Genomic DNA, 25,314 nt, shown 5'->3' with positions numbered 1-25,314 from the left:
GACAGAGATCATGTAGGGCCCCCGTCGCTGTCAATTAGTTAGAAACGAGCGTCGACAATCCACTCCACTCGAATTCCAGGGCTAGCAAAGCAAACAAAAACTGTGCTCGGTCCGCAGGTTCATTAAAAGTCCTGTTTGCAGGGGCCCCACAATGACGAGTGGCAGAGAGTTAACTGTGCAGGTTTTAGCCAGTGCCCTAAATTCCCTCTTTTGCGCTTATGCAAATTCATTTCCTTTGCCTGATCGATAATCTGCTGCAAATTCTCAAGTGGCATACCAACCTTTGTTGCATGTCATCTCAGCAGGCACTGCAAGTGGAGTAAGTGGCATTCATTTGTGGCTTGTTCTACAGATAAAGTCACACACACACACACACACACAGAAGCAACAGATGCAGCAGCAGGAAGAGCAGCAGCAGCAGCAGCAGCATGGAGGGTGTTAACAAGGCAACAATCAACAGCAACAAGGCAGACAACCAACAGGAGAGACAGCAGAGACAGCAGCGATGGCGGAGAGGGTTAAGGGTCTGGGGCACTCCCACGAGTTTGTCTGTCTCCCCCATCGTTTGGCTTTGTTGACAACGCTTCATTCATGCCCCCCATTCATGAGGTCGGTCCCAGCATCAGCATCAGCAACAGCAACAGCATCAGCATTGCTCCTGTTGCATGGACACGGACACGGACACGGGCCCCCTGCTGTCCGGTTTTATTTAAGAACTGCGCTGCGATTTCTCAACTGCAATTGGAGCTGCTTTTGCTGCTGCTGCTGCTGTTTCTAGCCTTTTTTCACCCCCTCCCTTTGCTGATGCGCTTCATTTGTGTGAAGAATTGCTTTTGCAGTCTTTTTGTGTATTTGGTGTCATTTATTTTCGCACTGTCGTGCACTTAATTTGTGTCCCCCACACGCACACGCACACGTACATGCATATGTACATACGTTCCGGCACAACAATTCACTTTGACACTCCGGTCCGCTCCGTGACATGAGCCAATAAATTGGCCGGACAAAGAGAACAAAAGAAAGATGTGGGTGGGCACGGGCACGGGCACACATGGGGTGGGTGGTTTGCTTGCGCCTGTTCCTATTTTATTTTCAAACATTTCCATTTCGATTTCAGTTTATTTACGGTGTGGGTTTGCCTGTTGCCTGTCCTACTGCCTGCTGGTGCGTGACAATTTCCATGTCCTGTGTTGGTGCGTGTGATAAATCTTGCTGGACTTTACTTAGGACTTAATGCATGTATATACCCCACACACACACACACACACACACACACACGCATGTTGACCTTTAACGCTAATGGCAATGTGATCAGTTTTCAGTGCTCAGTTTCATTAGCATGCTAGAGGCAAAGACGTTGGCGATAGGCCAGCGATACCCCGCCCAGGGCACGGTCTTGCTGTTCTCTGGTCTTTGGCTTTGGCTACAGTGTGGCTTCAGGCTCATTCCCACAATTCCCCAATTTCGCGCTAATTAACTGTGTGCCAACTACAGGCAGGCTACAAGTTTTTGGCCGAAGCCTGGAACTTTGCCAGCCAAAACAGCCTCTTGCACTGAGCAGCCTACTGCTCTGAACAGCCTCCTTCTGTCAGCAGCCTCCTTCTGTCTCCTGTGAACAGCCTCCTGCTCTGAGCAGCCTCCATCCACATTTCTCTCTCCGCCACTCTGCGTTTGTGTGTGTGTGTGTGCATGTAATTTCGTGCTCGTTGCCAACACCAACAGCAGCCATGGAAAAGTAACAATTTATGAGCACATCCTTGTGCCAGAGCCTGTCCTCGTGGTCCTGGCCAACCCCCAATTGCCGCGGACAAGCACTTGTAGCACTCTCTGCCGCTTTTGGTCGTACATTTTCCACCAAAAATCATCGCGTTGCTCCGTGATTTGGCTGCATGGAATGCAACGTTGCTGCTGCTGCCGCTGCTGCCGCTGCTGCCTGGCATTTTGACAGTTTGAAGCGGCAACTAATTTTCATTTTCGCCCCGCCCACCGAAAATACAATTTAAAAGTTTTTCGCTGCTCGACGCGGCGCCCTGTGCTGCGCTCATTTAGCAAGTCAGAAATTTCATTTGGCGTAAACACATTTGCCCATGTCATGCCCCTCGATGCGAGGCGGATGTGTGCGAGTATCCTTCCAATACTGGGGCCGGGGTGCAACACTCTCGTCGGGCAACTCGGAAGTGCGCTTCAATGAGTTCTTATGAACTTTTTCAATGTTTCAATGAGAGATAGGGACAAGGAGAAACGAGACGAGACCCTTCGCAGACCCTTCGCAGACCCCTCGCAGACCCTTTCTTTCTGTCTCTCGGAGCAACGGACTTGAGCAAAGTTTTTAACTTGAAACTTGAATGAATCCCTCCGCAAAGTCCTTAATTTCTATATGACCAAACAAACTGCCAACAGCAATGGGAATTGCAAATGTTGTTAGCCATCGCATGGGGAAGTGGAGCTGCCCGCCAGCCAGCTGCAATCGAGCGAAACGAAATGCTCGACAATTGAATTGAGTTTGTGGGTCATTTGATTTAATAATTCCATTTGCAGGCGGAAAATCCAAAGTCACATGACTCCTCCCCTCCGAGGAGAGGGTAGAGAGCAGTCCTTTCGCTTTAGCCATTCTCCATTCTCTACCGCAATGAGCTGCCATTCCTCCCCACCCTCTTCTAATGCTCCCCCAATGAACTGCAGTGAATGCCCGATAAGCTCTGCAAAGCTTTCTGATTCGTGGGTGGGGGAATGAGGAGAAGCTTAAGGACTCAACGACGACCAACACATCAGCAGCTCAGTGCTTTGTTCCAGCTTTGGCTTTGGGCAGGAGGAGGCGCCGCTGACTGGCGGTGGGGGAGTTGCAAAAACTGTAGATATCCCCTGCAAATCGATGATTTCAATGGCAGGATGCATGATCTATGGGATATAGTGTCAGAGGGGAGCAACAACAAATCTGGGCATAATAAAACGTTGATTGAAAATCAGTTTTTGAGGGCTGCTGGCTGCTCCTTTCGTTAAGCCACATGGCAGAGGGCGAAAGGCAGGTCAGTGTTTGTCGCGCTGCCCCACGAAATGACTTTCTTGCATGCCACACAGGCGACGCACAAACACACCGATTATTTCCGCCTTATAAAGTTTCTACGCTTGAATTTTCAGCACACTTTTTCAGAGCGCAGCTCTCATGAGCGTGGAAGGGTAGGCAGGGTAACTGCCGATGCTTATCGTAGGCAAATTTATGAAACGAACTTAAGTACGGTGTAAGCCGGAGCGGCCCATTACGGCTATACTTTAAGCGAAACTTTCAGCCTCTCTCCCTTCCTGTGCCTTTGGCCAAATGACTAATTATAATTTTCTGCTTATTCTGTGTATGTATTTTCATGTTATGGCTGGGCACAGGAGCACAGCTGCACAGGAGGAGCAACAGAGCGAAACGCAACGCAACGCAAATAATAACAACAGTTGTGAATTATGGACAAAAGTTAATTAAAAGCCCAAAAATACGGCACATAAGTGAGGCTTAAACCCAGGCAAAAGCGGATGCCATAAATCAATCGGAACGAGAGAGCCAGCCAGCCAGGCAGCCAGCCAGCCAGAAACCAAGGAGAGAGCCAGAATATGTAGAGTGGAGGCTGAATGAGGCTGAATGTGTGTGTGCAATCCCCCAATGTCAATGCCTACTATTTACATGGCCAATGAAAAATGGCCATCGAATTGAAGGGCATAACGAGCAAAGCGAATACACAGCACAATATGGCCAAAAGCGAGGAGCAACAACAGCAACAAGGATAAGTGCAGCAGCAGCAGCAGCAACAGCAACAGCAACAAACCATACCGAAGAACCATTCAAATTGAAATGACTTAAAGCGGCTTACGAGCTGAACATTGAACAACAAAAACGAACAAAAAGCAACCAAAAAACAAAACAAAACAAAACAAAAAGAACCGAAACAAAGCCGAGCCGAGCATACAGCATACAGCATACGTACACACGGCGTATGCGTGATTAATTGCACTTTAAACACACAGAAGCAACGGAGGACTGGAAACTGGAAACGAAGGAAACGCTGTCAAAATGTTGCCAACCAATGTGATGACATTCATGAAGAAGGTAAGTGGCAAGGGCGAGCGACAGGTCCCTCGAGCAGGGAGTGACACTTCGATTTTTAATTAATGAATATATAAATCAGAGACAGAGTCAGAGTCAGAACCCGAGAGACAGAGAGAGACAGAGAGAGAGAGAGTGAGAGAGAGATTCTGGTACTGATTCTGTCTGTGTGTCCCTCCTTCTTGTCGCAGACAGATGCCCCGTAATTTATGCTTAATTTCATTTCATTTGTGCCATTTGTGATTGTGATTTTATAATTACTTGCCAAGCGGCAAGCGACAACATGCGACAGTATGCGGCAGTATGCACTGAAAATTTAATGAGCAACCATAATGAAATGCAACAAAAGCAAAAGCAGTAGCAAAAGCGAAAGCAAATGAAATTGAAATTGAGCAGACGAAATGAAAACGTTTTTCAATTGCATTTATAACGAGGTAAAACATTGGGGATTCTTGTTCTGACCTGAACAGATCGTTTAAGCTCTGTTTTCGAAACGGGATTCAGCAAGAAACAACAAACTGTTGTTGGGTGGGGGAGGGTGGACAAACAAAACTTTTTAATTAAAAAGCCCTTTAAATGCTTTTGGTCGCCTGACTGAGTTTTCGCCCATTCCCCTACGGTGGCTGTCGGTTTTTACTGTTTATGAAGAACGAATAAAAAAGTATAAAAATATACACAAAAAAAAAAAGAAAAGAAAGGAAAACCAAACGGATACGCAGCAATCGAAGCGGTTCAATTGTCCTGCGAAAGCACCTGCCCTGGTTGTCCCTTTTTTTTTTTTTTTGTTATTGTTGCTGTTGCTGTTGTGAAATGCGGAAATTATACAACGATACAGCGAGTCGTCTCTGTGGGCGGTGTGAAGCCAAAAATAGCACACAAAAGGGAAAAAAGGGACCAGGAAAGAGACTAAGAAAAAAAAAAAGGAAGATTGGCCTGGGAAATGGGTAAGGAAAGTGTAAATTCCAAGAAAATTCCCATTGGGCATAAAATTCTTCAGCAAAGTTAATAAAAACCAAGTTGAAAATTAAAAGAAAAGCGGGAAAGGAAAATGCCAGCTGACAAGCAAAATGCCAAGCTACTAAATGCTGCAGATTTTTGTTTGCTAAGAGAGAAAGAGCGAGAGAGCGAGAGAGAGAGTTTGGCAAAAGTTTTGATTAGACCAAATGAAGCACGAAATCAAAGCGGTCTTGGCCAAGATTCAGTCTGGTATCTCGGTATACCCAGCTCAAAACTCTCAAGACAATGATGATGATGAGCCTGAAAGCCGTTGACAGTTGGTTAGCAAAAGAAGTCCGTTAGGAAAAGGATTTTCGCACAAAGTTTTTGCTCTCCTCTCGCTGGCACATTTAAATGCCTAAGATATGCCTGGGGCGGGGTTGGGGGAAGGGCGACAAATGCGACAGAACTACAGAGAACATCAAAGGACAGTAAGTGGGCCACAAATGACATGGTGGCTGCAAGGGGAGACAGGAGATGGACAGAGAAGATGCTGCAGTTTATTTGCAGCAATTTTCTTAATAGTGTTTCCTGATGTAAAGTTCTATCCATGCCATGCCATGCCATGCCATGTATCCTTCTCCTCCTCCTGCTCCTCCTTGCGGTTGCTTGATGTCTCGCCTGTGGACTAGCCTGTGGCCAGACACTGACCGACCAAACAGCACACATGCATTACGCCGCACTCTGCCACAACATCTCCTGCAGCCGCCTGCAGTTTATTGTGCAAGGAAGAAGGCAACAAAACGTGCGGTTGCTGCAACAGGCAGCAGCAGCAAGGTCAGTCAGTCAGTCGGTCGGTCGGTCGGTCTGTCCGTATGTAATGACTTGCGCGCGTGCCTGCCACATGAAACATGACCTGAACTTTTGCTGGCAACTTTTAAGTGGTGCATAGTTGGTGCTTGTTGTGTGCCTCATTTCATATTGATTTCCAACCGCAGGGGGCTGCCTCCTGCTCGCTATGCCAACAGTTTCATTCATAAGAAAAGATTCTTTCAGCTGGCAGCCGTGCCTGGCCTCTTTTATGTGGCATACTTTGCGGCCATAAAAGGAGCACATATTGCCAGCGCCAGCATATTATTGTTGCTGCCAGCATGCCATGTAGCCACAGTAGCTGTGGCAGTGGCAGTGACAACAACTGTGGCACCACTTAAACGTCAACACATAATTTTCGGCACTAAACATGAAACTATTTGCGGCTTCGGGTCATAAGAGCCTGAGAAGCCCCAGACGCACAGCAACAGCAACAAACAAAAAATCATCATAATAAATGACAAAATTAACACGGTAATAATTGTGTATGCAGGAGAAGCGATAGAGACAGCGACAGCGACAGCGACAGAGAGTGAGTGAGTGTGTGAGTGAGTGATGTAAAGGGGTTGGGGAGGTGAAAACTGAGCGAAGAATACGAGCTGAGGTGTAGCCGCTCTGAAGAAAAATGGCCACAGCCATCTGAGCATATAAATTAAGTTGGTGAAGAGCCACGCGTAGAAAGGTGGCAACCCGTGTGCGCTGTGGCTGCTGCTCCTTTTACCTGCAAAGGGTGGGGGGCAGCCACCCAACACAAACAACTGTACATTACGATGAGCACACTAAGATTTCAGATGCTGGGCGAGAGGGAAGAGCGCGGGATGCTGGCAGAGAGGGAGCAGGAATGGAATGCTTTGGCAGGGCACAAGGTTGCGCAGGCTAGAAACATAAATCCGCAGCTTGAATATAGCCCGAGCCACAAACATCAAATGACATCATCAAAAATGTAGCACAAAGCGGCCATAATCTGACACTAGATGGCGCTTAGTATCCCCCCACCCCCCTACGCCTCACTCAGCCACATCCCTCATCCACACTCTTTTTTTTGTTGTTGTTGTTAGTAGGAGGCCTGAAAGGTAGGCAACCGAAAATGCTGCAGCCGAAAGCACTTAGCGTAATTTGCGCCAGCAGTTTGTATCTCTGTGTGTGCGAGTATTACTATCTGTGTGTGTGTGTGTGTGTGTGTGTGTGTGGATGTCCTTCATAGGCAAGTGTATTTGCTGCCTGGCTGGCTGGGCTGGGATGGGCTGGGCTGGTCTGTTTGTTCCGGTTTTACGTTGGCGCTTTGGCAAATAGAAAATTTCCACTTCATAAAACGCTGACAGAGCAAAGCGGTGCGTAGCGGAGGGGCGAGAGAGAGAGAGCACTTATGTTTTCGGCCCTTTCAATTGTTATTCCTCTCTCACACACACTCCCTCGCACTTTCGCTTTCACTCGCACTCTCCTACACCTTTCTGTATTAAAAAGAATGACGGCAATTTTTGGAAAGCCTCCCCAGCAGCAGCAGCAACAGCCACAGGGGCAGCATCAGCCTGTTTCTGTTTCGGCTTTCCTTCAGCTTTGTTTAATCAAAAATTACTTGCCACACTTTACGATTTCTTGGCAATTTGTTGCGCCTCAGCAGCAGCAGCGGCAGCGGCAGGAGAAGAAGCAGCCGGAGCAGGTTTTCCCGGAAAATCAAATAAAACGCAAGGCATTTCGGTTCACCTTGCCCGAACTGAACCACGGCATGACTGGCCGGAAAAGCGTAGGGAAAATCTGAGAGGACTCCAAAAGGTGTCTCCAGGGCTCGCCCCCCCCATGGATCTGAGACCTAATCCGAAAAGGGAATTACATCATGCTCGCTCTCCCTTTCCTAGTTTTCCTTCTGCAATAATCTGCAAATGATTTTGCACAAAATAACTCAATCAAAGGGTGGAAAATTCTGCTACGAATTAAAGCTTTTCCAGGGAAATTAGTAAAACTTTTAGCCTGATGGAAAAACTATGAAAAAACTCAGCGCATACGGGGGTCGGGGGGGTGCCGACGCCCGTTGCCGTTATGCAGCAATTAGAAGCCAAAACAGTTCAATATGTTGGCCCCAAAAGATATTCATGATTTTTGCCATTTTATTTTATTTTCTCCTTCGTTGCAGATGGTGGCCACCGATGAGCCGTCCAACGAGCGGCAACAGCATGCCACGGACTCGGGTGGCGGCGCCTCCAATACGGGCGCCCTGAACAAGATGAAGGCCACGCTCTCCTCGTCGCTGCTCACCGTAACAGACAAAGGTAAGCTGGCAGGGCGGGCTATCCTTGCCCCATTCATGCCAATTGCATGCGTATTTATGGCTGGAATCGCCATGCAAGCAATCCCGCAATGCAGGGGGCGTATGGTGGTGGAGTGACTGCTGCTCATAACAATGAGCATTCCCTGGGTAACGGTGCGTATACGCCATATTTTGCCGCTTACGCTCGTTTGCATCACAGATTGGAATTGTGCAAAGGGTCAGTGTCGGTCGTCTACGTACCAGTGGCAATGCATCAGCATCAGCATCGGCATTACCATTACCAAGTCATCGGACATTCCCCAGTTCCCCGTTTTCCCCCTTTCGCCATTCTGCAGCTACCATTCCCATTGTTATGGTGACCGTAAATGTGGCTCGACGAGCCCTCCCGCGTGTCCACAGCAAATCCAGAGTCAATAAAAACCAGTGGGAAGCAGCAGCAACAGATCCACAGCTACAGCTACAGCTTCAGCTTCAGTTTCAGTTTTGTGGCAAGAACAGCAGGAGGAATGGGGAGACGTCAACGACGACGACGACGACGACACTGCAAATCACAACACGAAAAATGTTGTGTTGACTTTTGTGTTATTTTTTATCGCATTTTAGTTGGCTGCTGCTGCTGCTGCTGCTGCTGCTGCCTCCGTCCTCCTTCCTCTGTGGCTTGTTGATTTTATGGCGGTGCCATCAGATTTATTAGAAAGAAATGAAATCTTATTTCACGATGTTTATTTAGTTGTCTCGTAAAACGAGGAGACAGAACCACACGCTGGCCGCAGTCGCAGTCGCAGTTCCTTTTTGTTTGCACCCCATAATTTGTGCAAATATTTTGACACTTGCTGCTGCTTGCTGCTTGGACACATAATTGAGGATAATCGCAGCAGTTGCAGGAGATGCAACAGCCACAGAAAAAGCAGCAGGACCTTCAGCGTACAGCCACATTCTGTTGCCTGGCCGCCTCACCTTGCCACTGGCATTTCTCAGCAACGAGTTTTCTTCAAGTTTTTGTGGCAGTCTCGTCTCACTTTTTGCCGTGTGCCAGTGCCAAAACTGTGCCTCAGGCACACATAATTCTCGCACAGGAATTCTGTGGGAAAGGGAGAGAAAAAAAGTTGGCAAATGCCTTAATAACTTTATGTGGCAGCTCGTTGCCATTATTCTGGGCCCCAACCTGGCCCCTCCGTGCTCTCTGCTGAGTGCTCCCTTGAGGTGCAATCGTTTATGTTTTTTTTTTGTTTTGCCTGCATTTGCGACATGATTCTCCTCTCCTCTCCGCTCAGGCTGCATGCAGCATGCAGCTTGTCGCATGCAGCACTTGGCGACTCTTTATTGTTTCAGGCTCGTTCGTATTTGCTTTTGCCACTTTTACGGGGCTGCAAATGTCAAGCGCCGAAAGGTGAAAGCACAAGGTGCAACTGTGCGTATGAGCAATGCACAGCCAACCGACAGAGCAGAAGCCAGCAGCAGAGCCTTTGTCCTTGCTGTCCTCCTGACTGTGACTAATGCACCGCGACTTTTTTTTTCCCCAGTGCCACATAAAACAGTTTCACCATTTTCTCAAGGGTGAAATATACACACACACACACACACACACAGTCACACAAATAAATGTGAGGATAAGTGCAGTGCAACAGCAAAGAGGAGCCTGCCTTTATGGAGGTACCGAAGATTTAGATACCCTAAGGCAGGTCTGTTGGATAACCCCCCGTACCATGTGCATATTTAGCTGCTCTGTGGATATACCCGCCCTGCTCCCTTCTGCTGTTTTAGGGCACTGAAAGGCTTCACTTTTGACAGCTTTGCAGCTGCCACTAAAAAGCTTCAAAGTTCAGTTTGAAACTTACTGCGAAACAGGAGAGAAAAACGCTGATATTTTATTGCACTTACTACGGATGGTGTAGCCTGCGCACTGCACATGGCGAATATAGTGGATAATTCAATTTAGAAATTTTCCATTTGCATTTTCCTGTTAATTTCGATGGCTGTCAGTGAATTTCCGCTGATAATAATAATTTAATTTATCGCATTTTGTGGCCTGCTGTCCGCTGCTGTGGCAGCATATAAATTATATGGACTGTCGGCTAATTGAACTAGACTTTAATGCCACGCCCCGTTTGGGGGCCCCCATTGGGGTCAGTGGTGGGGTTGGGGCGGTATCTGAAAATCAACAAGTTTTCATTTATGGGCGCCCTTTAGTTTCCTCGTAAATTGATTACATGACTTTCTCCCTTTTCTCTGTTTCTTTTCAAAGTTAATAAAATGTCGCCACGCCCCTCGCTGGTGCCAACGGATGCGGACACAAGCGGCAGCTACGGCTCGCCCAGCTATCAGCAGCAGCAGCAACAGCAGCAGCAGCAGGACGCCGGCAGCAGCAGCAACCAGAACAACAACAACCACAGCACGACAAGCGGCAGTGGTGGAGGCGGGGCAGCGGCCAAACAGGAGCCCGGACGCAGGGCTGGGGCCTGCAGGGTGTGCCTCAAGTCCTTCAAGCCGGACGACTACCACAAGACGTGCTTCGAGTGCCAGCAGCGGGTGTGCGAGGACTGTGCCAGCTACAGCAAGCTGGACGAGCACGAGGATGCGGTAAGTACCACCGAATGGGCGGGCATGGGTTGCAACAACATCAGTCCAGTCCCAGGGACCAGCAACTTCCAGGCCACTAGGCAATGTCCTGCCCAGTGGACGCGACGCTGGCAAAAATAAACATAGAATGCAGCGGCAGTGGCAGCACTTAATTAATATGAAAATATGTATATATGTATGTATGGAGTGGAGTGGAGTGGAGTGGAGGGTGCCACAACAATCCAATGATTGCAAAAGGGGTTACAGCCACAAATTAGATTATCCAGCGTTAGAGAGGACAGCGGGCACAATAGCCTCGCTCTGGCCCATTCACCATGGGGCATCAACAAGATAAAAGCCGTGTATTAACGAGATTAAATGGCCCATCCGCATCCAGCTCCACCTCCACCTCCCCCCTCTGGCCACTGGCTAGTTGGGTTTGTTGTGTTGCACCTTTTGGTACGCTTCGCCTTGTGGGAGCATCTGTCAATACTTGCCGCATAATGATCATTGATAGGCCAGGAGAGCCGCAAACACAGCCGCCAGTCGGCCGTGGCAACATTGTCTTCACTTGTGGCAATTTGTCAAGGAGTCGACCGACCGACCAACCGCCAAAGCCAACAACAGCCAACGCCCTGAACATAAAATTTAACGTTTGTCTGTCAACCTGGCCACTTTGGCTAATTGAAATTGATGTTCATGGGCGTCATGAACACAGCCACGAACAGCCACACACACACAGGGAAACAGAGCGTAATTATGGGCCTGGTTGCTGCGGTGCTGGCTACGCCCTGGACATTTAGCAGCTGCCTTGCTGGCTGGCGTTGGCGCTGGCTGACTGGCTTGCGGGGCTATGTATGAAATAATCATTTAAGCCGCCATATGAACTCACAGTCATAGCCGATGATAATGGATAATGGATAATGGTCATTGCAGATAGAGATGGAGCGCCGTCTCTCTGTCTCTCTCTTCCTCCCTGTCTGAGATTCATTTCGTGTGTAAATAGGAATGCGATTCCCAGTCTCCATTAAGGAGCAGCCATAAATATTTCTCTGTCTCTGTGTGGCTTAGTTTTCGCAATCTCTCTCTCTCTCTGTCTCTCTTCTGGGAATCGATAATGAGATTACGCATACGAAAAGATTTATTAATTAAATGTTAAATTTGGCACACCCCTCGTTGCTTCGTACCTTTCCTGTGAAGTAACTTTTCAGTCGATTTCTTGATGGGATCATCAACTACTGGGGCAGCTCTGTCACACGTTGCCACACGTTGCCACACGTTGCCACACGCTGCCACACGTTGCCCCACACACTATGTAATTACAGTGCTTGCAACCTGGGGAAAACAAAAGCAATAAACCAGAGCCTGGCCTGGCCTGGTCTGGTCGCTAGTTGCAGCTGCGTTTGGGTTCGGTTTCGCGTCCCGCGTGCGGCACATACGCATAGAACCTGCAACTTAATTAAAAGAGCGACACTTGCCGCAACAGTGACTGCAGTGACGGCAGTGACTGCAAATGGTGCGGCGACACATGATGATTGAAGTGGCCGCCGGGCGGGGGCAGTCAGGTGGAAATGTAACGAGCATTGTGCGGGCGTTTCTCTGCGGAAGTGAAGATGGAAAGTGGAAAGTGCAATGCATGCAGCATGCAGCATGCAGCCTGAAGGTTGAGAGACACCTGTGCTGGCCTTTCCCTTTCCGTTTGCCACTCTTCAGCTGCTCTGCTGGAAATAGAAATAGAATTTGCCCGTGCAACGTGCCACAACTTTTGTTCAGAAAGTAATTAATATTTATTTTCGCTGCCACAGCCAGAAGCAGAAGCAGAAGCAGCAACGGAACTGCGAGCAGGTAACTGGCCAAAGCATAATGGCATTTCTTGAGCTTGCCAGGCCACTAATAAATATGAGGAGCCGCCGCTTAGCCGACGGTTTTAATTAACGTTGCGTATACTTGATATTGCGTAGCCACTGAAATTTAATTGCCATGCGGCTCCCTTTGCTCCTGCTAGACCATGTGGCGCTGCAGCGTGTGCCGCCGCAAGATGGCCTCGCGCGTCTGCATACCCCAGGACTCGACGGACTCGATGCTGGATGTGCCCGTCATGGAGGCACTGCAGCGACGGCATTCGGACGCCAAGCTGGGCAGCAGCACCCAGACCCTGGCCCCCAGCAACGGCGCAGCCTTGGCCCCGCCGCGCAGTCCCGAACTGCGGCGACACTCGGACGTTTCGCCCGCCTCGCTGAAGGAGCTGGAACGGGTAAGTTGGCGGCCCCAACGAGACTTTATGGCTGCCATCAGCCGAACATTAAGCACTTTAACTTTACCTTTCACGGAGTTTTGTGTCTTGCGGCCTTGCAGCAGCTAAAAGGTGGCCGCAGCATGGCGCCCAGCCGCTCCAACAGTCCCCCGCGTGGCGATGGCCAGGAGCCACCGTTCGGAGCGCCCCTATCGCGCATGCAGTCCAGGCGTGGCTCCCGGGTGGCCCGACAGCACAGCTACGACGATGACATGAAGACGGGCCCCGTGGGCGGCAGCATGGGCGGCGGTGGACCGGCGTTGGGCATGGCAGCGGATGGTTCCGGCCTGGGCATACCAGCAATGCCGCGCAGGTAAGCGAATCCTCGTAAATAGTCGGCCAACATCCTCACACTCGCTTGGGGCTGTGGGGGGGGGCCCACAGAAAGTCCGCCTACGATGTGTTTGCTCCGGGACTGGTGCAGGGCGGAGTGTCGCCGGGTGGAGGCCAGCAGCAGATGCAGCGGTCGCCGTGTGAGGGCGGCGGCATCATGCCACCCATACAGCTGCCCGGCTCGCGCAGACCCTCGTTCCGGGTGCCGCACCCCTCGGAGGATATGCAGAACGATGATTCGCCCGGTTCGCCGGACCACGGAAGCCCCGTGCTGACGGTAGACGACGACCGGCGCATGCGACGACGCGGCTCACAGCTGTAAGTAAAAGAAATAAGGAAAAGGAATTTCCGCCGGCTCAGAGAGTCTCAAACGAATTTGATTTATTTCACTCCAGACCCGACATTGCAATGCTGCAGAATCGCGGGGCCTTGCCAGCGGCACCGCCCGCCTCGATTCCGCCACCGATGGCTGCGTTCACGGGCCCCAATCTGGAGGATTTGGAGGCGCCACGCCGTCAGACCTCAATGGATGGCGAGGCCATACGCATTGTAATACACGACGTGGACTCGGGACCGATTTGTGCATCAAAGCGGCGCATCATCCTGCGTCGGGATCCCACGGACAAGGCGCACCGCAGTGAGTGAGCTTAGGGCGGGTGGTTTCCACCTCAAATGTCTGTCCGAGTGGCGTGATGCCCAGTGGCGTTTGCCCATTTAAGGAGAGCTTTGCCATCCGGCTCCGGCTTCGGCTTCGGTTGATGTGCTGCCGCCACTTCCTTGGTTGCGGCACACCGCACCGCACCGCACCGTGCCGGAAATGGCCAAGTAAACAAGACTCATTACAACGTTTGGCTATGCTAATTCGACAGACAGAACAGACAGAACAGACAGAGAGAGCAAACGACCGGCAGAATGGCCAAACCGACGACCGTTTCCTGTCATCTCGCCAGACCTCTTGTGACTCTGTGTGGGTCCACCGCTGCGCTCCTTAATTCCTTCCCCCAACAAAGTGCTGGTGGATAATGTGGCTTGGGCACCCGTGGGCCTTAATGAAGCCCAAAGCGGAAGCAAAACTGGTAGCAGATTAAGCCACTGAGCGGATTTCATCGACATAAAGGCACACCGATGGGGCTCAATGGAGCTCTCCTCGGGGGCGGTGCTTTGTCAGTGCACTGTGGCAAGGACACAGCAGCCCACTCCTCCCACTCTGCCCGCTCTCCAGCATACGAGTAAGGTGCGGGGCATACATATATGTACGACATTTAGCTGCTCGGCATTGTGGGTCCTCGCCTCTCCACTCCCCTGAATTGAATGTGTGTCCGTGTCCTCTCTTTTGTTTCGTGTGCTCCCTCTCTGTGTCCGTGTCTGTGTGTGTGTGTGTGTGTGTGTCTCCTGTGAATGTGGATCGGGTTTTAATTATATGCATTTTTTGTTGCATTCCTCAAGAGGCCAGTCAGCAGCCCAGCAGCCCGGCAGCCCAAATGAATTTTTAATTATCGGGCCATAGCAAAATCAATACGGAATATCCATGGCACATAGTCACGAGAGCGATGGGCAGTGGGGAGTGGGCAGGGGGGAGGGGCATTAGAATTCCAGAGAATATTCAAATAGAGCGCATAAAAAAGTGTAGGAAAAAATCGAACCAGAAATGCTTGACCTCGCCTGGCCACTACTACCAAATGCCACGGCCAAATGCCAGTGGAAAGTTTATGCCCTGCTGGCCATAAATAATAAGGCGCACACGTATATACGTATATATGTATGTGTGTTTGTGTGTGCTGGCCAGATGCATGCATGGCTTACACCGAACAGAACACTTTTCTGCACTCGAAAGCCGTAAAAAACTGGACAGCAGCGCATCCCAGAGAGGCAGAAATTATTTTCACCATTTTCACAGTCTCCCAGCTCGAGTGAAAAATACTTCAACACTTTGGATGCAACATAAAATATCCAAAATTGGAAATTCATTTCCCCCAGTTGGCTACCAACGCATTTCATTCGATCTCATTCAGGGTGGATACACAATGCTCCAGGAATCCAAGTAGAATATGCATGGGAAACTATCTCGAAGGAGCAGCTCTCAGCTTAATTCGCTTAGAGTACGAGAGTATCAGACATACGCCATGAACCAACAACAGCAGCAGCAGCAGCATCCCCAATCCCAACCCCAACCCCTAACGAGCGCCTATAATTCCAATCAAAATAACTAGCCGCTGGCTGGCTAGCTGGCTGGCTGGCTGGCTGGCTGGCTGGATGGCTGCCAGAGCAGAGAGTTTTTCCCCCTTTTTTACCGTCAGTTAGTCACCTGTGCGACGTGCGCTTGCTTATATAAAATTTCAATTTGCATATCATAAAAAAGAATGTCAATACCCAACAAATGCGTATAAGCATCAGCATCAGCAGCATCAGGAGGAGCCTCAGCAGAAGCTGGGGAACGCAACACACGACAAGGCAGCCAGCCAGCCAGCCAGCCAGCCAGCCACCTTCGTCCTCGTATCATGAGTTAAGCTCCTCATCCCTCATCCCACTCCCCCGTCCGACTTGCCAGAGCGGCGCTTCTGTTGTCTATCCGTGGCAGTGGCAGTGGCTGTGGCTGTGGCTGCTTACCCGGCATATTTGATATGCAACGAAGCAAGTGGAATTTTAATGTGCTAAACCATTTCCTTGGCTGCCGCTGCTGCTGGTGGTATTTGCTGTATCCCCCCCTGGCCAACCATATCCTCCCTACCACGTATACCACCTGAGACGGTGTGCGTCTGCTTGTGCTTGCCGTGTGGCTTAACCACAAGGACTGCCTCCCGCACACGCACCCATCTACTCGCACATGCATGCAGGCGGCTGTGGCAGCTGTGCTGCAATTTGCCTTGATATATTGACTGGCGCAAGGTTGTGGCAAGTGGATACCAAATGCAGAGGATGCAGTGGAGCAGCAGGGGGAAGCGCCGCAGCGCCAGATGTCGGGGGATGCCTTGTAATTTGAAATGCCGAACATGGTGCACATTTTTTGTTGTGTGTTGCGTTAACATTCGTTCGTGGCAGAGGTGGCCGTAATTAGCAGCTGCACTCGACTAATGGAGGAGTTTAATTAGGGTTCCCCCCCCCCCCGCCGCAATGGCCATTCATCGAGTGCAACAGCCAGTGGCAAGTACTGGCTGCTGCTGCTGCTGGCGAGTGGGGCATGTAATTGAATTGTTTCCTGTTGCCAACATTCGACTGTGCCTTCAATTATGCAACAGTTTAAGTGTTTGCCATGGCAACTGTTAATCGGCCAGGGGCGGGGGGCGTGGGTGGGCGAGCAGAAACAGGACTCTCCACAGGATGTGAAAGTGTAGCTCGAAATGGCGCCTTAACACGCCTAATGAAATTTTATGCAGCCTCACTTACACACACACTAACACACTCGCACACTCGCACACTAGCACACTCGCACATTTATTACTGCAAATCACGAACCTCGGGGCTGACGCTGGCATTGCGTGTATGCCCCTCGACTGTCAACAGGTGACCCCCAGCACAGTCCAGCACAGCCCAGCAGAGAGCAGTACTCACCGCAGTCCTTAGATTTCCACTTGAGTGCCTTTTCATAGTCCTGCCACATGAGGTGGGCGGACTGAGCTGGGGCTGGGGCTGGGGCTGGCACACTTTAAACGAGCAATTCCTTCATATACCATATGCCAACTATGTATCCTTGAGGAGTTGCTTTAATCTTGGCACAGCTCGCCCTTGCTTTGCTCCAGTTTAATTAAGAGTCAATTTTTATGACAGCCGATAGAAGCCACTAACGCCCATGACTCATCCGCAGGAAGGATGCACACACAAACAAACACACCCAGGGAGAAGCGAGCTGCAACGTGCAACGTGCAACGTGCAGAGGTGTGCATCGATTAAGTCCTTCAAGCTAAAACTTTGCTCTGTTAATGTCATTACGAAGCATGTGGAGCAGTGTCTGTGTGTGTCCCTGTCCCTGTCCCTGGCCCAGGCACTGTGCTGCATGCGATCCGAGCACAAATTACAAACTTGTCAAAGAAAACCGAACAGAGTGAAAACTTTTCGATTGCCAGCTCAAAGGTGGTAGTATACTCGATGTCGCATGATGTGTTCTCCACCATGTCCTGCCAGAGGTTATGCTTGCTGCCCCTCCGTTGAGTAATAATGCCGCAAATGTTGGTTCAATCCAATGCCAACATATTGGCATTGTGCGAGTATTACTGCGCCCCTCGTTCAACAAAAGAAATGAGTGCTCCAAGTAGGAATAACCAACCCATAACCCATAACCCACAGCCCAACCCCTTGGACTGGACCCTTGGAAGACCATAAACAATGCTCGTACACCTTTTCTGTGTTGCAGGTCTGCTCCTGCTCGTTTGGCTTATTAAATCCCAATGATGACCACATAAAAAAAGAGCTCCGGCATCCGGCAAACAAATTGTATCGTAAAAGCGGGCAAAATCGCTGGGCAACTGGACGGCTGGACAGCAGAAATCTCGTGGGCTGTTGGAGTCGCTGGGTGCTGGTCAGTCGAGACAATGAGACAAAAGACTTTACAAACAAAATAGCCAAACAGCCAGGGCCGTGCCGTGCCGCAATCGAAAATTTCACTCAGCGCGCACATTTCGTGCATGTTAAGTGCCGGCTCAAAAGGAGAGGAGAAAGTGGCACACAGTGTCCCGTATACCGGGCCATTCCGCAAGTTGCGCGTAACCCAAAAAAAACAAAAACTGTTGCGTCATCGAATGAATAATCTGTGGCAGGTTTGAGGTTGGGGTTGTCCGCAGCGGAATTTTCTTTGCTTTTTTCGTTTTTGCTGCGCTGACAGCAGAAGGATTTGCGTTTTATTTATATCGTTTTTATTGTCGTCTTAGGGCCGTGGGGGAGGCAGAAAAAAAAAAGGAAAACTTTTGATTAAAACACACTCAACAAACAAGGGTAGGGCGGGGCAGGGCAGGGCGGGATGGGATGGATTGGGAATGGAATGGAATGGATGTTGCCTTATCCCCTAATTGGGTATCAATGCGCCTGAATCAACAGCGATGGCGGATGCGCAACATTTTATTGCATACTTCTGGGGGCGGGTCGGTGCGGGGAGCGGCGCACAAGTTTGCCGCCATTTCCGGCGCTAGAACTTGGACCTGCCATGCGACAGGCAGGCTGGCAGGCTGGCAGGCAAGTCGTCCTTCCTGCTCCAAAGGAGCTCACCTTGGCGACACAATTTCATTGTCATCGCGGATGCTGCTAGTGCTCCTGCTCCTCTCTCCCTGCTCTCTCCCTCTCTCGCTGGTTCCTGCTTAACTTTCTTTGGCCATTGTCTGCAGCAAGCGCTTGAATGTCGTGGCTGTGCCGGGCCTCGAGGCCACCGAGGCCCCCACCGAGCGAGCGCCGGAAATCCGTTTTCCCAAGTTTTTGGTGCACAAATTGTTGAAATTAGTTTTCTGTGCCCCGAATGATAAGTACCTGAAACTGAACTCTGCACAGCAACCCCACCACCCGCAATGCCACCCCCGAGAGGTGCAATTTAATTAATTAAATTGTTTGGATTTTGGCAGGGAAATTCGATTCAGTGCCAGTATCTGCCCCAGCACTGCCCCCTCAGCACATTTCGCACACTTAAAGTGCAATAAATGTCGATAAACCTCAGAGGGTCGAACGAGGGTCAGGCATCGGGGCAAAGCGGTCAAGTCCAGGTCCAAGACCGCACAAGAACAAATAAATGCGAAATTTGTGCGAACATTTTGGGAAAAATTCTCGACAAATATACAGCAGCACATCCATCCTGTGGAGAGTGTAGGAAAGACAGCAAACGAGTCCGAACACGTTGACTAAGCAGAAAAACTTGCCAGACACTTGGGTGGGGGGGCTGAAGCAAACAAACAAAATATTCGAAGACGACAGGACGTATACGCAACGTTTCTGAAAGGGGGAGAAGGGCAGACTGTGAGCAGGCCACTACAAAGTGCAAATGAAATCAACGCAAATTGTTGCCACATGCCCGAAATTTGTATCTGCCCCACTACGTGCCCCCCAGTCAGCGGCAAGCCACAGATTTGCTCCTCCTTTTTTTTTCGGCCAGTTCAAGCGACGCTCTCTATTGATTATTCTGCTCTTGACTTCTAATCACTCCAGTGCTGAGTGCTCAATGCTCTGAATTTGTTCTGAATCTTATTATTATTTTTGACATTGTCTATTCCTGCAGCACGTGGCTTTGGGATGCGCGTGGTCGGTGGCAAGACCGGAGCCGATGGCCGACTCTTTGCGTACATTGTCTGGACGGTGCCGGGTGGAGCGGCCGAAAAGAATGGCCTGCAGCAAGGAGACAAGGTGAGTGAGCACTCAATACACACACACACACACACACACACACACACATAAAGGGTATGCTATATAGTGGGGCAAGGGTATCGGGTGTCGGGTGGTGGGGTGTATGCCGAGTGATTAGTTGGATCACTGACAGATAGGCACTGGCACACTCGAGGGGCTCACCGCACCCTGCCAACAGATGAGGCCTGTCAACAGCTAAAGCCGAAAATTAATATCCCGATGATTGATGGTTTGTGTATTGCTCTCATTTTGAATGCCAAACAAACATTCTGCACACTTTTGCAGATACTCGAATGGAATGGGATGTCCCTCATCGACCGCAGCTTCGAGGAGGTCTGCTCCATCATGGATCGCACCGGGGACATTGTGGAACTGCTCGTGGAGCATGCCACCGATTTTCGTATGTGCGATCTGTTCGATGAGAATCTGCCGCCGGGCAATGCCGGTGGTCAGAGCGGACCACGACGTTCGGGCGATGGTCCCGTTGGCCTGGGCCTCATTGCGGGTAAGTGCTTCTCGCTTCTACCCAACTAAGTTCTCTGCCTTTACATTGTTTTGTGTGTATGTATATATGCCATATATCTCTCTATATATATATATATATATATACCTTGTACCTTGTATGTAAACATATCTGACATTTACATAATTTTTTCATTTGTTTTGCTCTCGTTTCTTGTTACTTCTTATCATGATAAACCGAAATGTATGAATATAATGAATACAGAACCCGAAACCACCACAGACAAATCACCAGCATCGCCAACAAGACGGAAATTACCAAAAACTCCGGTATAAAACTATTTTGTTTTATTCATTTGCGTAAGCGAAGGCTCGCGGGGAGCAGTCCAGTCCGAGAGCTGCTGCCCGAATATTCAAATATATTAAATATATAAAAATAAAAAAAAGAACAAATTATAAATACTATATACTCTATATACATATATACATAGCATACCGTATACTATAAATACCTAAAGTAAATGGCTATTAAATGCAGCTTAAGCATTTGCAGCAGTTTTTCCCCCGCCCCACCCACACACACACACACACACACACACACACACACCGCAGACACGCTCACACACATAAACAAGATTTCAGCTTTCACAAAGTGCTCACGAAATGCATTGAACTCTCTCTCTCTTGCATCTGATTGCAGCTTCAAGGCTATTTAAATATATTTACATATATATTATACATATATGAAAAATCACCATTTTCCAGTCACTGATTCAACGATAAACAGATCCATGCCCTTTGGAACCCATTTTCGTTTTGGCAACACATACTCGTACATATAAACCAGATTTTCAAACAGTAGCTAAATGAAAAGAAAAAGAAAAGAAAAACATTTACTTGATTTCGATGTGATTTCTGTTTTGTGTTGATTACGATTTGGATTTGAATTGTTTTTAATTTGGATTATTAACCATAACCATGACCATGACCAAAGTGGAAAATGGATAAACTAAATGTGTTCATTGCTATTTTTCTGTCATTATAACCACAAGATGTACTTACATATATTTTATTTTGTCGGTGTTGGTAGTACTTAGTGATTTCGAGAAAACAAAAACAATATATACATAGTACATATATAGAACGTACGTGCATACATACATGTTTATGTATGTATCGTATGTACATACTAATCGTATATACATACATATGTAGATGGTTAAAAATAAGCAGAGCGGCGAACTACTAAACTTAGTCAGAAAAGTGAGCTGTGAGATGCTCAAAGATATACTCGTACTTCGTACTCGATAGATATTGTGTGTGTATACTCGTTCTTTGTTTCCAAATCAGTTTTTGTCCCTTTGTTGAAGATTCTTCTTGCCTGTGGCAATCGAATTGCCCAGCAAACACCGTAAGAACAAGCACCAAAAACAATAGAGTTTTAAGCGAAAATATCTATAGCATTTTAACTGATAACTGATAGTCGGAAAACAACTAGCATTCGTGTCTATTCGTGTTGATAACACTCCCCTTTTTCCCCCCACCCCCCTAACTCCGGAATATAGTTGCGATATACGCCGAATATATATGCGCCGCTTGTGTAGACCAGCTAGTACTCTAGGCTCTACGAATTGATACAATAATAACTAAGGAACACAAGAGAATACAAAGATGAATTAATATGAAATTAAATGAATACCGAAGTGAACTCGTACTCGTACTACAACTACAACTAAAACTAAAACTACTAATTAATAATTAATAATTTGCCCGCCAATCGATCGATCGTCTGAGTTCGGTCTCAGCTGGGGCCGTATATATAGAAAAATATATATATACTTATGCCTATATATATATATATAGTATACAATATATACATTAGATAAACCGAAATCTTTATAAATGTTATTTAGTGCAAAAATTTGTAGCGAAACAGAGTTTAACAATATTTGTGTGTGTGTTTTAAATGTTATTGAATTTACGATAATTAGTAAGACGAACCAAAAAAATAATTGAAAAAAACAAAACAAAACAAAACAAAAACCACAATTTGAGAAACCAAACAAAAAGAAAGAAACAAAACAAAACAAAACAAAAATACCAGTAGTTTGTTGTTGAAATGTTTAAATGTGTTTTTAAGCCAAAGAAATACCCAAAGAAATCCCTAAATGCATATATGTACATATGTATGTATGTACAATATATATGTATACATATGTAGATGTATACCCGTATATATGCATGTGTGTGTACTTACCCCATGCAGTTATATGCCAACATACATACATGCATACACACACACATGTGCATATACTATCTCTGTGTGTGTGTGTTTTATTTGGAGTTGTACACCTGTATGTATATATGTATGTATGTACCTGTACCTACTGTATACCCCTGCATACATATACGCGTTTGTATGTCATTGTTAGTGATGTGTGATGTTTTGATGTGTTTCTAAATGTTGAATCGAAAGCGAAAGCGTAAACGGAAGCGGAAGCGGAAGTAGAAGTGAACTCTGTGGAGAGAGCCCACCTACCTATACATGTTTAAGAAACTAATAGAAGGAGAAGCATAAGAGAAGAGGCGAAGAAGCGAAGAAGCGAAGAGGAGATTAGCAATGGAGGCAAAGAGGCAAAATGAATTTACTCGTTAAACCTTAAATGAATGCTTTTTTAGCTGTGTAACTCCTGTCAGATGGGTGATAAACATTTAACTTTGATTTCGATCACACACACACACACACACACGATAACACTTTTTGTATAGCCCCCACACCACACCACGCCCCACACCACGAAACCAAACAAAATGAAACGAATGCGAAAGCGAAAGCGAAGAATGAAACTCGAACTGTATCTGTAATTGTAACAGTAACTGTAACTAACATATACATATACCCTAACTATACATTTAATTGTAACTTTAACCTTAACTGTAACTCTAACTGTAACTCTAACTGTAACTTTAACGGTAACTGTATTATGTGCTAAATTTATAAACCTTTACAACCAAGCCAAGCTCCATAGCTTTGTATGTGAGGAAGATGCAGGTTGCAAGTGTCCCCTGAACTGATGACTGCCACTTGTTGCAGCGGCCCGCGGCCCGCGGCCCACCCATTCCCCCCGTTTTTTTTAGATTTACGTAACGTAAACGTAATACCAGCAGCTGTGGCTGTAAGTGGAAACTAATTTGAAAAGAGTGCAGAGTGCAGCAGCATGCAAATTAACAAACTTTATCTACATGTATGTATATGTTGTATGTGTACATTTACATACGAACAAACCCTACGCTATACGATACACCCACTCTATATATATATAGATACATCCAGTTATATGTATTAGTCTCTAAATGCGTATGTATACCACACAGAATGTGCGTACCAATGTGCTAGAAATCTAAAACTAAAACTAAAACTAAAAATTTAACAAGCGAAAAGACAAGCAAAAGAAACGTGAAAAATAAAGTCTCTCTATTTAACTGCAAACAAAACCGAAACAATAACACAAATTGAAGTTGAAATCCCCGCCAACAAATGGTAGCCTCTCTGGACTCTGAGCTTTATCCTTTCGCACAGCAGCAGCAGCAGCCGCAGCCGCAGCAGCAGCATAATCGTTGACCCGTCGCTCCCGCTCCCACCACCACCCACCTGAACGAAGCCATCAATCTAATGGTAAATGAACACAAAAGCAACTCACAAAAGTATCACAAGTACTCTTTGTACAATCAGCCCGCCCTATATACCCTATATACTCCATATACCCTATATACTGTACAGTTTTAGCACACCCAAAACCCGCTAGAAAACTAATTAAAACTAAAACAGAACGTAATAATAATAATGATATAATACCTAATACCTAATAACAATACCAGTGTAATATAGCTAGGCTCTACTCGTATAAGTTATTCTGTAATGCCCCTCCCCCCAATCCAACCCCTTACCTACCCACCCAATCGAGATGTATTTTGTAAAGTGCGCTTTCTTTTACTTTATGTAATGCTTTCATTTCATTTTTCTTGTTCTTTCCCTTTGGTTTCATTTCGCTTGTTGCGTGGTTTTTCTTGTGATTTTTCCGCTGCCACTGCCACTGCCGCTGTCGCATACCGTGTCTGTGTCTGTGTCCCTCCTGTATACGATTTCCACTTTCACTCTCACTTTTACCTCTCCGTCAATTTATGAGCTTTTGTTTGGCTTTCGCTTAGCGAATGTTTACCTTTACTTTACTCTCCTTTCGTTACGTTTGGTTTCTTTTCCTTCCATTCGTTTCGTTTCGCTTCGGTTCTGTTGTGTTCTCTTCTTGGTTTGGCTTTGCATAATACCCGACTTTGACTCTCTAATTATGCCACTCTCTCTCTCTCCCCCTTCTCTTCTATATATATTGTATGTATATAGGAACTATAGTGTTGTATTTGCTTTACACTCTCCATCCTCCTAGCTGTCCTCCGAAGCGAAACCCTGTACCATACACACACACACACACACACACACACATACACTCTGTCGTTTATCGTCCACACATTTTCTGTAATTAAAACCAATGCCTAAATGCCTTTTAGTTTTGCATTTGCTAATTTGTCGCAACAAAAGCCCATTGTGTGTGGGTAATGTACCCATGATGTTACCTTATAGAAACTGATGCAACAGACCAATCAAGCTGATGCCGATGGCTGGTCCATTGGCAGCACTTATGTTTTGTCCAGGGTATTCACGCTGTCCATGATTGTGTAGGGCCGCAGAACAAGAAATAAACACCACACGATACAAGAATGTTTGAGTTAAGTTTTTGGGTTTTTGCCTGATTTGCCAATTCGATTTGAGTTGAATTTTCTCTTAGATTCTTTCACATTTGTTGTATGTTTTCTGTTTTGGTTTGCATTTTAGATTAATTTGCATATAACTTACGCCTAAGTCTACGAATTTGTTTTTGAATAGCATTTAGTGGCTCTTGAAACGTCTTGAACCGATTGATTAGCATTTCTCTTGAACGACTTGCGATTAATACTTACTATATAAATAAACAAAAACTACAACGACAACCCACATGCAACAATATACATATATCTACTACTTAACTTACCTAACTAACTATATGCTATAATTGTATACGAACATTGAACTCAATTTTCATTTCCTGTGTACAAAACTACCAATGTAACCCCAGCTGGCACGAGTTATGGCTATAAACA

General features: G+C 47.3%; 1 protein-coding gene across 4 annotated transcripts in view; it reads left to right on the top strand.

Moving 5' to 3' along the window:
- The first annotated feature begins 3,967 nt into the window (after positions 1 to 3,967).
- Positions 3,968 to 25,314, top strand: part of LOC111069601 (regulating synaptic membrane exocytosis protein 2) — a 36,209-nt gene continuing 14,862 nt past the window's right edge. For 2 of the 4 annotated variants that reach the window (XM_041591750.1, XM_041591753.1), the window contains exons 1-10: positions 3,968 to 4,090; positions 8,025 to 8,160; positions 10,405 to 10,739; positions 12,724 to 12,972; positions 13,074 to 13,324; positions 13,396 to 13,662; positions 13,740 to 13,981; positions 19,535 to 19,659; positions 19,945 to 20,164; positions 20,387 to 20,451. In XM_041591750.1, coding sequence (XP_041447684.1) covers positions 4,055 to 4,090; positions 8,025 to 8,160; positions 10,405 to 10,739; positions 12,724 to 12,972; positions 13,074 to 13,324; positions 13,396 to 13,662; positions 13,740 to 13,981; positions 19,535 to 19,659; positions 19,945 to 20,164; positions 20,387 to 20,451 — 1,926 coding nt within the window. In that variant the 5' untranslated portion in view covers positions 3,968 to 4,054. Of the gene's footprint in view, positions 4,091 to 8,024; positions 8,161 to 10,404; positions 10,740 to 12,723; positions 12,973 to 13,073; positions 13,325 to 13,395; positions 13,663 to 13,739; positions 13,982 to 19,534; positions 19,660 to 19,944; positions 20,165 to 20,386; positions 20,452 to 23,546; positions 23,798 to 25,314 lie in introns of those variants that run through there. The other 2 variants (XM_041591752.1, XM_022359733.2) reach the window with 2 other exon arrangements.

This window comes from Drosophila obscura, unplaced genomic scaffold (genome assembly GCF_018151105.1).
Source record: "Drosophila obscura isolate BZ-5 IFL unplaced genomic scaffold, ASM1815110v1 contig_1, whole genome shotgun sequence".
NCBI classification, from domain to species: domain Eukaryota; kingdom Metazoa; phylum Arthropoda; class Insecta; order Diptera; family Drosophilidae; genus Drosophila; species Drosophila obscura.
The sequence above is the reverse complement of the archived record's forward strand: the minus strand, read 5'-3'. Positions and strand labels throughout refer to the sequence as shown.